This window comes from Sorex araneus, chromosome 3 (assembly GCF_027595985.1).
Source record: "Sorex araneus isolate mSorAra2 chromosome 3, mSorAra2.pri, whole genome shotgun sequence".
In the NCBI taxonomy this organism is placed as follows: domain Eukaryota; kingdom Metazoa; phylum Chordata; class Mammalia; order Eulipotyphla; family Soricidae; genus Sorex; species Sorex araneus.
In genome coordinates this window covers 99,993,276-100,007,833 of record NC_073304.1, presented here as the reverse complement: position 1 = coordinate 100,007,833, position 14,558 = coordinate 99,993,276, and the positions used below count along the sequence as shown (strand labels likewise).

General features: G+C 57.8%; 1 protein-coding gene across 1 annotated transcript in view; it reads right to left on the bottom strand.

The window, feature by feature from the left end:
- HCN4 (hyperpolarization activated cyclic nucleotide gated potassium channel 4) overlaps nucleotides 1-14,558 on the bottom strand; it is a 49,817-nt gene that overhangs the window by 21,284 nt on the left and 13,975 nt on the right. Inside the window, exon 2 of the mRNA XM_055131662.1 lies at nucleotides 2,207-2,630. Coding sequence (XP_054987637.1) covers nucleotides 2,207-2,630 — 424 coding nt within the window. The remainder of the gene's footprint in view (nucleotides 1-2,206; nucleotides 2,631-14,558) is intronic.

Below are 14,558 nucleotides of genomic sequence, written 5' to 3'. Positions count from 1 at the left end.
CAGGAGCCTGCCAGCACCGCCCCAACAGGTCCTGTAGAGCGGCCCTGCGCCCACCACACTGGCCCACTCAAGCCACATCTCTCCCGTGTGACCACAGGGTCTCAGAGCCACATTATCACAGACCGGTCACTCCCTCCTTGGTGGTGGTGGAGGAGGGCGTGACCTCCAGCCCAGGAATACAACAAGGACTGATTGCTGTCCTTGGAGCTGTGTGAGAAGGGCAGGAGCCAAGAGACCGGGGTCAAAGGGCACCCTTCCATGGCGGGTGGGGGATGGAGCTAAGGCTTCCAAGCCTTAGTTTCCTCCCCGACAACAGGGATGAGAAAGTCTCTAAGTGTGGGTGAAAAGCGTTTGAGCCCAGCAGTAACACCATTGCAGGAGGAGCTTGGGGGTCGCTGAGACAATCGGGGAGCAGAGAAGTTCTCCAGTCCTTTATGCCAGGCTTCACACTACGGGGGTCACCAGTGCCTCTCATGTCATTCTCCCAGTGACTCATGGAAGGAGGCACCACGTCCCCCCATTTTGCAGATGAAAAGACCGAGGATCAGGCAGACCAGGCGGCACCAAGGTCACGGGGCCAGGCAGCGGGGAGCCGGGATTTTGTTTTTAGCTTAGCTGTGAGCCACACCTGGTGCTCAGGGCTTGCTCCTGGCTCTGTGCTCAGTGATCCCCCGACAACCAGCAGCCCGTCTGGGCGCCTGAGAGAGCCCTCACAGACCACACCTCCCCGCCGCCAGCCCCAACCCCCACCAGGCTTGCCCCACCTCCCCAGACTCACCCAAGAGGAGCTGTGCACTCAGAGTGCGGGCCCCGGCAGATCCCTTAGGGCTGACTGTGTGTTAGGGGCCACACCCAGGGGTACTCAAGGGCTGGTCCTGTCTCCTTGCTGGAGGGATGCTTGGGGCACCAGGAGGAAACTTCCACCTGGCAGCAAGCTGGTGCGCTATTCTCCAGCCCTCCCCTGCCCCCTGCCCTGACCCACCCTAGTGCTCCCCCCTCCCCACCCCTCCTGGCCCTCCCCAGTCCTCCCCTCCAGCTGTCCATGTCCGTCCTGGAGCCACTGCTCTGCCCAGAGAGAACCCAGTGAGCCTGGCAGGATCTGCACAGTGTCCTGCACCCCGGAGCACACCCGAGAGGGCTCGGCCACTCAGCTCTGGCCCAGGGGCCTGCGCCGGGCACTCAGGTGCCTGCCAGCCCCACGGCTGGAGTGAAGAACCCAGGGCCGACAGGACAGAAGGGCTCTGACTAAGGCAAATCCAACATGCAGGATACACTGTCCCCTGAGTCACCCTCTAGGCCTGGGGGACTGTCCCACTCATGCTCAGCCTCCTTTTCTCTGTCCTCCCACAATCCCTCACCTGATTTTCCTGAAAATGACCCACCCCATAGCCTCAAATCTCTTCTGGACCAGGGATGTGGCTCAGAGGTAAAAGATATCTCATGAATGCAAGAAAATAAAGTCACAGGGCTGGAGTGAAAGCACGGCAGGTAGGGTGTTTGCCTTGCACGCGGCCGACCTGGGTTCTATTCCCAGCATCCCAGATGGTCCCTCGAGCACCACCAGAAGTAATTCCTGAGTGCAGAGCCAGGAGTCACCCCGGTGCATTGCTGGGTGTGACCCAAAAAGAAAAAAACAAAAAAGAAAAGAAAGTCACTTTCATACAAACGAGGCCTCAAGATCCCTCCGCAAGAAGACAATCGAAGGTCAATCTGCACAGGAATCCAGCCCAGGTATGACGTCTGGAGGCTTTGCGCTGAGCCCATTTCAACCCGACAGTGAGCAGCCAGGACTGAGCTCCCTCCTGCCAGCCACCAGCCCCTCCCACCCATCACGTCCCCATCTGTAAAGACGGGATTATATGTTTGCAGCCTCTCCAATGCGGGTGCCTCGACTTGACTTTCCAACCCAGGTCCACGGGGGCTGGAGAAATAGTACAAGGGGAAGGCACTTGCCTTGCCCATAGCCAACCCCAGTTTGATCCCCAAGCACTACCAGGCATGATCTCTGAGCACAGATCCAGGAGTCTGCCCTAAGCACTGCTGGTGGTGGCTCCCAAACCAAAATTAAAATACCCTTTTGAAAAAAATGACGATTTAAAAAGAAATACAAAACTGTCCCCCAAAGCAAGGGCGCTCTTCAACTCAGCGTCTGCAGTGCCGGCCAGGGAGAGACCGCGTCCCCCAGGGGCCAAGGGCGGCCACTCACCTCCTCCCACTGGTGGATGTAGCGGATGAGGCGGGAGAGGCGCAGGAGACGCAGCAGGCTCAGGATCTTAGTGAAGCGGACGATGCGCAGGGCCCGGGCCGTCTTGTAGACCTCGGAGTCGATGCGTGTCTCCACGATGAGGAAGATGTAGTCCACGGGGATGGAGGAGATGAAATCCACCACGAACCAGCTCTTGAGGTACTTCATCTTGATCCGCTGCGGGTCCAGGATGATCTCGGTGTTGTCCTCCACCACGATCCCTGTGCGGAAGTTGAGGACCAGGTCGATGAGGAAGAAGGTGTCGGACACCACGTTGAAGACGATCCAGGGCGTGGTGTTCTCATCCTTGAAGAAGGTGATGCCCACGGGGATGATGATCAGGTTTCCCACCATCAGCAGCAGCATCGTCAGGTCCCAGTAAAACCTGCCCAGAGACACAGGGGTCAGCCGCCAGAGGACACAGGAAATGAGGCCAGCCAGGAGGGAGGGTGGACGTCAAGAGGAGGTACCGGGAAAGGTTCCCAAGGGCCTGAGTGCAAGCATGGCCTGCAGGGCCCTGGGTTCAATCCCTGGCACCACCTAGTCCCCCCTTGCCTCCTGAGCACTGATCCAAGAGTAGCCCCTGAGCACTGCGGAGTGAGACCCTGAGCAAAGTGTGGAGAGAGAAGCAGGAGAGGTTCTGGATACTGCTGGAGACAGGTCTGGTGCCCTGGAGGCCAGAAGGGCAGAATGGCGGGGCAGGCAAGCACAGAGAAAGAAGCTTGTCCTGCCCACTCACCCCTGCCCTCCCTGAGCTGCCCCAGCCCAGACCCAGACCCTCCCCAAGTCTTCGGAGAGACCAGCAGCAAAACCACCAGTGCTGGCCACGCAGAGAGAAGCTCGTCAAGGCCTGCCCTGTCCTCCCGTGGACCAGCAGAGGCCTGAGCCGTGCCAGCCTGTGGCCCCAGAGAGCAGGAAGCAGGCCACACACGGCAGACAGAGGGCCCTGGCTCCCCAGCTGCCACCTGTCAGGGCCACACCGGGAGACACAGGTGACACCCCAACTCTGCGCCTGTTAGCCCATCCTGCTCCAAAAACACCTGGCTAACTTGTTCCCCCAAAGTCTGCATGCAGGGCTGGGAAGGCAGGGAAACAGGTTCTGGGGGCCTTGAGCACCAGCACGGTGAGGCACAGCAAGCACAGACCCCCGGAGGCGACTCATTCCCAGGGGCCTCGCGGCTCTCCACACCCCAGATGGTCAAAGTCTGCAGAACTGGAGCTGGGGTTCAGACGCACAGACACCCACATCTCCCCGGAGAAACACCTCCCATCTCTCATGCTCTGCTGTGGGGACGAGACAGGTGTGGGCGCGGCCCAGGGGAGGGCCTGAGCCTGCGAGGGTCACACCAGCATGACCTCACCTGTCTGGGCAGCTCCGTTTGGGACCGGAGGCGGCTCCTAGGGCTAACGCCCTGCTCCGCGCGGGAACCCCAAGCTCGGCGGGTTTGTGTTTTGGTTTTTGTGTGAGAGGCATATGCAGCTGTGCTCAGAGCTCACGCCTGGCCCTCTGGTGCAGCTTGGGGGACCACATGGGACCTGGGTATAGAAACTGGACCAGCTGCGTGCAAGGCAAAGGCCCTCCCTGACTGCACTATCTCTCCAGCCCCAGAATTCCAGCTTTTTGTTTGCCTGTTCTCTTGGGGAGGGGGAAAGCCTCCCAACAGGTGCTCAGCGGCCTGGGGGCCCTCCTGGCAGTGATCCGGGATGGCGTGAGTTCAGAGCCAGAGCAGGGGGTGCTACTCTCAGCGCCAGGGACCACTGGGATCCCTCGGACATGCTTGGGGCCCCCAGGCCACACCCGGTGATGCTCAGGGGGCCTTGTGGTTTGAGCCATAGCCGGGCCCTCGTGCCTGATCTTTATCCTGTTCCCGAGAGCCCCGGGCCTGAGGAAAATGAAGTCAGAGCAAAGTATTTTCTCCACGCGACTCCTCATGGTGTTGCAAAGCAAGGCTCGCTCCACGGGAGGGCACAAGGCTGCGCCCACTCACTGCCACAAATCTGAGAAGGGTCTGGACAGGCAGAGCTGGCCAGTGGCTCTGAAAGCCAAGCCCTCGAGGCCACCCAGGTGTCGCCTGTATCACACAGTATGGGCCTGGTGGGGCTGTGGGGAGCCAGGGTCCTCAAATTTTTGTTTTGGTTTTGGGGCCACACCTGGTGATTTTCAGGGCTTGCTCCTGGCTCTGTGCTCCAGGTTCACTCCTGGTGGTGCTCACAGGACCCTCTGGGATGCTGGGGACTGAACCTGGGATGGCCGCCTGCAAGGCATGCCTGCTGCCTGCTGCATGATGGCTGCAGCCTCCTGGGCGCCTTTCTAGGGCTGGTGCCAAGACAGCGTCAGCTACTTCTCTGACCCACAACCCCCCACCCTTCCCCGGCCCCAGCCCCCTGTCCACCCTGAAAAGCCCAAGCTAAGACCTGTGTCCCACTGCATGAGCAGAGACCATTCTACAGTGACTCTCGGGCACGGCCTCGTCCATGTCCCACCCCACCCTACACATGTCCTCAGGGACAGCCATGGACACTCCTCAGGCACCACACTCTGTCTCCCTACACACACAGTGTGCAAACACTGTGTGGACTCTCGGCCAGCATCCCTTCCACCTAACCTCTGGGGGGAAACGCAATAAAAACAAAAAGAATCGTGGCCTACAGAGGTCACAGAGGGCCCTGGGGCCCTCTGTACATAAAGCTAATAATACCCGGGCTGCAGGAGCTTCTAAAATTAACAGTGCAGGAGCGAGGCCGCGGGGAATGCTGACTTGGGCAGGCCTGCCACTCGGGCGGGTTTCTACACTCTCCCCAGCTCTGCTCCCCTCACTTACAGACCACGTCTGAGATGGTAATTAGCAGGAGAATGTGTGCATTTAGTGGTCTTCATAAAGCCAAATTGCATGAAGCAAAAACACCCATTTCTTTGCATTTTGACTAATTGTTCCCATCCGAGTTTCCAGATGCTGAGAGACACTTCTGGGGCTCGACGGATGTGGGCTTTGGTCGGGGACCAGAGCACGTCTCCTACAAACCCCCATCCTGAGCTCCAGGGAGTAGCTGGGACATGACAGTGCAGCATGGGGCAGAGGGGGATGAAGCAGCGAACGGAGCCTGTTAGCCCACGCCTACATTCTGGTTACATCATCTAGTAGCTTCATCCTTTCATGCCTCAGTTTCCTCATCCGCTCAAGGAGAATCACAGTGGCACTGGACAAACAGTACAGTGAGTAGGGCACTTGCTGAGCATGTGACAGATCCGAGTTTGATTCTTGGCACTCCATAGGACCCCCTGAGCCCACCAGGAGTAATCCCCGAGCATAGAGTCAGGAGTAAGCCCTGAGCACCACTGGGTGTGGCCCAACCTTCCATCCCCAAAGAGAGGATAACAGGATATAATGAGCAGAACCATGCTGAAGAATTATGTGTAAGATGCTCTGACTTGTGCCTAGCCCTAATATTAAATTAATAAATAAGTAATTCAAGTAAACAAAGTCATCATAGGAAGGAGGTCAGGGAAGAAGATAAAATCTCCAGGGAAAGCAGAGGCAGGGTGGGGGTGAGGAGAGTTATAATAGTCTCACAAGAGCCAGCTATGGCATCTGGGGGGACACAATATTCCCCAACTCATCCACCTCAGGATGCTCCTGGCTCAGTCTGAGGACAGGTGAGATAAAAGACAGGTGACTGTGCAGGGCCGGGAGACAGCCCAGGGATCTGCATGTTTAAGGACCTGAGTGCGATCCCAGCACTGCCGGATGTACCTCTCAAGGCCCCTGGCCTTGAGGATCACCAGGGTGTGATCCTGGTGGCCCTCAGCCATGTAGCCGGACCCTGGCATTGAGCTACTTTGTCTTACTACCACCAGGAGTGGCTCCAAGTTTTTGTGAGGACTTTCTGGGAAGCTCCCGCCACACTCCCCCTACACACACCCATCACCACCAAACAAACGGGCTCCCAAGGTAAGAAACCAGCCCACGCAACAGCTGAGGCCCATGGAAACGTGGGCTCCTGATGGTCTCGGAGAAGGAGACAGAAGGTTCTCCTGGCGAAAGGAGTGGGGCTCTGGGAACCGCTTCTGGCCTCCCCCCTCCCACGCCCCACGCCTTACTCTTCTCCAGATGGTTGCACGGATCAAGCACCACATGCGACAAAAAGATGGTGTTCAGCACCATGGACAGCTCCCAGACACTGGCCAGCCCGTCCGGGTCCAGCAGGGGGACTGGCAACCCCCTGGGGCGTTCTCAGCTCCTCACTCCTCCTCACCCCCAGTTCCAGCGATCAGAAGTATCTCAAGCAATTCCTTAATTTTCATGGGCGTCTCCTGAGTGTCGGAAAAGCCTTGCTGCATTAAACCCCTGTGCCTCAGCACACTGTGATTTCACGCGGTCTTGCATCTGACCCCCACACAGCGCTCAGGTGGCAGCTGTCGCTTGTGTTTGTCCAGGTGACAACTCAGGCTGAGAGAAGCATCTGCTCTGGACTGTACAGCTTAGCAAGGAGAGGACCCGACATTCAGAGAGGTCTGTGGGACCCCAGCATCGGCCTCTTAGAATGTGAGAGCCCAGAGGGGCAGTCAGAGGGACAGGGCAGTCTCCGGTGCCTTTGCATTGCTCTTGGAAGATCCCCTGTCACATCCGGGTGGCCCTTGATCCAGATATGAGAGAAGAGAAGGTTGCAAAGTCTGTTTTAAGTGTGACTTTGGGCCACATCCTGCAGCACTCAGGGCTGACTCCTGCTCTGTGCTCAACTACCACCAGGACTCTGGTGGTAGTTGGGGTGCCAGGGATGAAACCGGAGAAGTTTCTTGCCATTGTACTATCTCTCCGGCCTGCAAACAGGCCTTGAGGAGACCTACGGTCCTGATGCCAGGCTATCAAAGACACTTTTTTTTTTTATTAGCTTTTTGGGTCACACCCAGCATCGCACAGGGCTAACTCCTGGCTCTGCACTCAGGAATTACTCCTGGTGGTGCTCGGGGGACCATATGGGATGCTGGGAATCGAACCTGGGTCGGCAACATACAAGGCAAACGCCCTACCTGCTGTGCTATCGCTCCAACCCTTCAAAGGCACTTCTTTAGTGAGGGAAATTGCATACCTTTCGTGTACTAAACAAAGCAATATCAAATGATACACTAGCTATTGACAGTTGGGCATGGTGGCAGCCATCCTATAGTAGGGAAAACGGAGGTCCACAGCAGGTAGGGGACAGTATTACTTCCAAAGCCTCAAGCTACCCACCCATCTCTCTTGGCACCCCGCCAGCCCTAGCTTCATGTCTGACAAAATCCTCCCGTCCAGGTCTTCATCTTCAGAAGCGAGAGCCAGGCCCTGGCAGGCAAGTGAGAAGTGCATGGCTAGAGCGGGCATGTGCCTACATCAGAGGCTCTGTCTCCCCAAAGCCAGGAGACCCTCCCACACCCCGGGTTTCACAAGCTAAGAGGAAGCCAGCAAGAGCTGAGCCGGGCCCAGCCTGTCCTCACACCTACACCTGCCTCCCTCACGGTCCAGCCACTCTGTCCAGGCAGGCAGATGGACCCATACAGGAGGAACAGCTTAAGTGCCAACCTGGAGGAGAGGGTTCCCTGAGCAGAAGAAAAGGACAGCGCGGGGAGAAGCGCCAAAGAGGTGGGCAGGCACTGGCTTGGAGGGCTGGGGGGGTGCTTTGTGGGAGGAGCCCTGGGGCCTCATCCCAGTACCCCGCTGCACCTCAGGGGACAACTTCCTCAAAAAAATAATGAAGTAAGACACTTGTGTGGAGACCCAAGAATACGGCTCAAATGGCAAAGCACAGGCTCAGCACACAGGGCCCTCAGCTCAATCCTTGGCTCCACAGGGCAACCCCCGAACACTGCTGGCTGTCGCCCCCAAATGACAAAACAGAAGGAAAGCCCTTTCCACCGAGGCCTGGACCCTGCTGTGCTCCTGTGTGATCAGAAGATCATGGTCCAAGGGAGCGGAGGGCAGAGATGACCCAGAGTCTCAAGGAGCAGGCGGGGGCTGTGGGGGGGAAAGATGATGTGATGGGGGACAGGGGGAGCAGGCTCCAAACAGGGAGGGCCTCCTTCGGCTGCCTTTTGTCCGCACTTGCTCTGCTGACCCATGTGCCTACATGCATTAACACACACACACACACACATACATGCACACACACATGTATACGCACGCACATGCACTCACTGGAACCTGTTCTTGCACACCGTTCATTCTGCCACGATGCACACACCCACATTCACACATGCATTCTCTTGCACACCCACCTGCACACCAGTTTGACACAAATGAGCTCTGCCAAGCAGGAAGAAGGACATGTCCTTTCATGCCACTCAAATCTCTTTCATTCTCTCTCTTTTTTTTAAGAGTGGGGGCACACCTGGCGATGCTCAGGGGTTACTCCTGGCTCCAGATTCAGGAATCACTCCTAGCGGTGCACAGGGGACCATATGGGTTGCCGGGAATCGAAGTCAGGTAGGCCACATGCAAGGCAAACGCCCTAACTACTGCATTATCACTCTGACCCCCCCAAATTTCTTGTTCTCCAAGAGTCGTGTCCTCCTGGCTCTTCCCAGCCCACACCCACTCAAGTCTCGGCCAGGCTGCGGACAGGAGCTCCCAAACACGGTGTCCCACGTAAGCTGCAGACCCAGGCCCGCCCCGCCCCCGTCAGACAGTGCCCGCTCGGCCGCTCCCCTGGCACGGCGCTGCATCCCCCCAGCCACCCAGAGGGCCTGCGTCTCCCACAACCCACAAACCATGCAGAACTCAGCATCTTCCCCCCCAGAGCCAGACTCACAGACAACTGCAGGCCGACCCCCAGGCCCCACCCCTATGCTCTGCTCTCTCCTCCTGCCACCCCTGCGCCTCCCGAGCAGTGACGAGTCACGTCTGGCATCGCCTGCGGAAGCTCCTGACCATGCGCCTCAAGCAGCTTCTCAGGACTCCTGCATGCCCGCAGAGTCCCTCCTCGGGGCTGGTGCCTGTCGCAGGGCCCCACCGCCACAGGAGAAAGTCTGCACGCCCCGCCCCGCCTGCCCCCCGCTTTCTCTATAGCAGCACCTGCACCCCACCAGACTCCGATTCTGGGTTTGTTTGTTTGTTTGTTTTTAGTTTATTTTTTAAATCCCAAGGCCCAGTGCCACAGCCTCCTGGTTCAGCAGCTTTCCCAGATCACACTATGGGTGTGACAACACTACAGCCAGGCCGCCCATGGCCCACCTCATTGCTGACTCCACTGTCCGTGCCCCAGCAAGTCAGAGAGTCTGAAAACTCAGGAACATCCTGGCTGAGAACAGGACAGGAGCCATCCTCCATGGGTCCCTCAGGCCAGCACAGGTGGCTCTCCGAAGTGACACCAACGCCAACTTCCACATCTGTGGACCATTTGCTCTTCACCAGGCACTGGTGTGAGCGCCTCCTCTGCAGATCTCATTCCATCTCAGAACAACCCGATGAGGTGGCTACTTAATTACGCCCATTTTACAGAGGAGGAGACTGAGGCACCGGAAGTTGAGAAATGTGCTATAGAGCAGGTCCTCCAACAACACAGAACAGAGTATTGGTTCATTACAGAGTGGAAGAGGAAAAAAAAAATCACTCTGGCCAGGGTCAATACACATCTGCCTCGGTTTTCTCTAGGCCCTCTGGCTTCTTCTCACAGACCATGGTGAACTCACGAGGTTCACAAGCCTCGACCCAGCCCAGAGCTGGTGAGACAGGACGGCAGGGAAGGCACTGGCCTGGCTCTTAACCAACCTGGGTTCACCCCCAACCAAGCACGTCACAAGGTCAGTTCCCCGAGCAGCACGAGGCATGGCCCAGGAGCACAGAACCAGCAAGGAGCCCTGAGCACTGCCAAGGTGGCCCCAGAAATAAGAGAGAGAGAAGAAGAGTCCCGTCTGAGGGCGTCAGAGGGAGGTGACGCACCTGTAAAGAAGCTGGTCCCTGTGCCCCAAGCTTCCCTGACAGACTTCAGCCACTCCAGGCCCTGAACTCGACTGAAGAAGGGAATGAATTAATGAATGAATGAATGAGTGAGTGAATGAGTGAATGAATGAGTGAATGAATACACTAAAGCGCTTAGTATGGGGATGCTTGGAGATCCCAGACGCTGGCGATGCTTCTGTGGGCACCTCCTCTCCTCTGGAAGTGAACTGCAGTGCCGGCCAGTCACTTCGCAGCTCCTGAGAGCTCGGGAGTGTTCGGTGAGACACACAGTGTGGAGACCCAGGACCCAGCCCAGGGGAGAGCCTCGGGACCCCAGGGCCCCAGCTGGATCCCCGGCCTTACTGGGCTGAGCAGCGGCACCTCCCTGTATCATCACTGAGACGCCAGGCCTGTCGGGACGACTGCCACCAGGAGTGGCCCCAGGCACTGGGACCCCTCCCTAGAGTGGTTCCAACCGGAGTAGCCTTGCTCCAGAGTCCCAGTTAGAATCATGACAGAGACAGAAGTGAAGTGAGGAGCACTTTCTTCCAAGCTCTGTGCCTCCCCCACCCTGCACTCTCCTTGCCCCCTCTGCATGGCTCCTCTCCTCTTTCTGAGTTGAGCATCGCTGTTCCCTAAAGACATCGGTCTCCCAAGACCCAAGACCTGAGGGTAAGGAGTGGGGGCCTGCCTGGAGGAGGAGTGCTCCCAGACGCTCCTGCAGCCTCCTGCCAGGACGCCTCTGTCACACCTTTCCCCTTCACTCCATATGCCTAGGCCCACAGTCCTCTCTCCTCCCCCTCAGAAGCAGCTTCCTGACTCCCACTCTCCCACACGCCCCTCTAGACCCTCAGCATACCAGCCCCTCGCCCCCGCCTCGCTTCCTCTCGTCCTGTCTTCTTGGGTCCCATGAAGACGCTTCCCCAAAAGACCTTCACGTGCTTCATTCCCTCAGGTCCTGCCTGCCCTCCCTTGCCGGGGGACCGTAGAAAGTTCCAGATTTGCTCTGGCATTCCCCACTCCCTTCCCTGACTTCACAATCCCCTCCCTTCCCCACCAACTCCTCTCCTCCCCTCCTCTCCCCTCTCCCCTCCCTCCTCTCCCCTCTCCCCGCTCTTCTCTCCTGCCTCCCCCTCCCCTCTCCACGCAGGCTTTGGGGTGGGTCTGTCTCCTCTGTACACTCAAGGTTCTTCTATATAAAACCCAACTTCTGCAACTGCCTTGCATTGGTTTGATTCCCTGCCCCATAGAAGACCTCTGTCAAGGGTCACTCCTGAGCACAGATCCAGAAGTATGCCCCGAGCGGCACAGGCTATGCCCCAAACCTCCCCCAATCTAACTTTCTTCCTACTACCCTTGGAGCTCCCTGACCTGACAGCTGCCTCCGCCCACCCCTGTCCCCTCAGCATCCTCCACCTCCTCACAGGCCCACCAGTGTCTCGGGAACATGGGGTGGACACCCACTCCCCACCGTGCTGTCCCGGGGCCATGGAAGCTGTGTAAGGACGCGTGTGTCTCCATGCTGGTGGGTCTCTGCTCTCTGAACCTGACACCGGGACTAAAACTATGCCAATGGACAGATGGGTAGAAGGGAGAGGGAGTGGGGAGAGAGGGAGAGAGAGAAAGAGGGAAAGAGGGAGGGAGGGTGAAGGAGAGAGAGGGAGAAAGAGAGAGGGAGAGAGAGTCTGAGGGGGTGAGAGTGAATGAGTGAAGAAATGGATGAGGATGAATGAGTGAATAAGTGAATGAGTAAGCAACCCAGTTTGTGAATAAATGATAAAGTGAATGAATGAGTGAATGAAGTGAATGAGGGAGTGAGGAGAATGAGTGAATAAGGGAGTGTGAACAAATGAGAAGAATGAGTGAACAATGAGAGAATGAACAAATGAGTGAATAAGTGAAGTGAGTGAGCAGGTGACTGAATGAGTGAGTGAGGGAGGGAGGGAGTCAGTGCGTGAGTGTCTGGGAGGCAGCCCTGTGGCACATGACAAGGGCCCTGAGAAAATTCCTCCTTCCCCAAAGCTTTAGGAGAAAGTTCTCTCCAGGCCCCTGTGACTCCCGAGTGTATGAGTGCACGGGTGTGAGTGTGTGTGAGCGTGTTCCAGCCACGCCCCGAGCAAAGGCCCCTCTGCCCCTACAGCGCACTGAAGATGGAGGGGAGGGAGGAGGCAGATGAGCCGGAGATGGGCCAGGGGAAGTCTGAGAGGGGAGGTCTCCTGGACAGGGGGGGGAGGGCAGGCTGCTGGAGCACTTCACCAGGCAGTGCTCAGCCTGGCTTGCAAGTGTGAGCCCACTGTGAGTGTATGAGTGTGTCAGTGTGTGTGTGTGCGTATATGTGTATGAGTGTGTATATGTGTATGTGTGAGTCTATGCTTGCACGTGTACATAGGTATTGTGAGAATGTGTGGTTGTGTGTGTAAGTATATGAGTGTGTGAGTACATGTGTATGTATGTGAGTGTATGCTTGCATGTGTACATAGGTATGTGTGAGAGCATGTGTGTGTGTGAGTGTGTGTGAGCGTATGTGTGTGAGTGTATGTGTGTATGGTGTATGTGTATGTGTGTATATGTGTGTATGTGTGTGCGCTTGTGCACACGTGTATGTATGTGTGAGTGTGTGCATGCCCACGGAGCAGCCCCCATGAACACAACCACAAGTGTGCTCAAGCAGCACAGCCCAGAGTGCCTGTCCACATCTCAGAAACAGCAGCAAAGCAGGGGTAACGGGTGAGGGAGAGTAACAGGAATAACTGAAAACAGACAAAGAAGAAAGAGGATGCAACCAGGTCTGTTTCCTGCCAGAGGTGGGGGTGGAGGGAAGCAGGGGTGGGGAGTGAAGGGCAATTGGAGGTAGCAGATCCACCCGGTCCTGTGACACCCCTGCCCCTTTGTGCTGTGAGTCCGAGTTTTCCAACCCTGCTAGGGGCTCCTGGCGGAAACACCCTCCTTTCTTCCTGGGAGGGCACAGGGGCTGGGCCAGGGCTGGGCAGGGGAGCGGGAGAGACCCAGTAACAGCCCCCGGCTCTAGAGTGGGCGAGCAAGACCACCCCGGTGGGCTGGGTTCTGTTTCCTCCAAGGTACTTTCCTCTATTTTCAAAGTTTCCCTCCAGGCACAGTATCACTAGGGACAGAAAAATCAACCTCTCTTCCACGGGGCAGAGGCCCTGGGCACGTGTCCGGGAGTGACACACCCAGGCCCTGGGGATCGAGTCCTCAACTTCTGCTGGCCAGAGTCAGGATGGGTGGGTCGAGGCAGGAGGCAGGAGCAGGGGAGGCTGAGTGCAGGGTAGCGGGCACACATGAGGGCCCATGGACCCTTCCTGGCCCCCCCTTCCTCCCTCCCAGCACGAGAGCTGGGTGACTGCAGGATGCCGAGGCACCCCCACCCCAGCCCCCACCAGCCCCCGCCTCTCCCCCTCGAGCAGAGCTGCCCCTGACACCCCCTCTATCCACCCAAAGCAGAGGCTGGCTGTGGGGGTGGGGCAACCCAGCGGGGGCTCAGCCTCCCCCAGCTCTGGCACCCCCCTGCTCTCCTCCCGCTTCCAGCAGCTCCTGTTGACCCTGGGGTCCCCGCCCCCCCACAGACAGCTTGCTCCCTTCCTTCCACCCGCCTGGCCTGGCCACAGGGCGCTATTTTTAACCCACCTGGAGCCTCTGACTCAGAATCACAGGGCTGCCAGGTAGCTGCACCCAGGCCGCCTGAGGCGGGCCGGGCCAGCGCTGCCGGCCAGCACCCGGCTCCCTGCTGGCTGCTGGCACCAGCATCCCTCCCTGCCCTGCTGCCATGGCGCTCCCCAGACTTCAAGAGCAAACCGTGGTGCAGTTTCCAGAGCCCCAGGGCAGGACCCTTCGCTCCTGCCCTTCTGAGATGACTATGGGTCCAGAGCTGAAGCCCCTCGTGCCACAAAGAGGCCAGACTCAGAGGAGGGGACGCCGGCTCTGATCACTCCCCCCAGTACCCATCTCTCAAAGCACTTCTCAAACCGGAACTCATAACCCACCCACCCGCCCTCGGGGGCAGGGGGCCTTGCCCAGCCCATATCTAGACCCTGGGTGTGGGCTGTCCCTGACTACAGTGTAGTTCCCAGGCACTCAGGTGGTGGGCACAGAGGCTGCGGGTACAGGGCCCATACCCTGCATGCCAGGCTCTAGCAACAGGTATGGTGAGGAGAAAGCAAATATTTGGCTTCCTGGCTGTGTGACCTCAGACAAATCACTGCACCTCTCTGAATGGGTTTTTCTCACAAGCAAACTGAGAGTGTGAATGGCCGCTCACAGGATTCTGGTGGAACTGAATGAGGTTATGGGCATAGCACACAGGCCCAAGGATGCTCGGGACATACACGTTAGCATCAGCGTCTGTACTATTTTTGTGTCCACTGAGACATCCCATGAGGTCT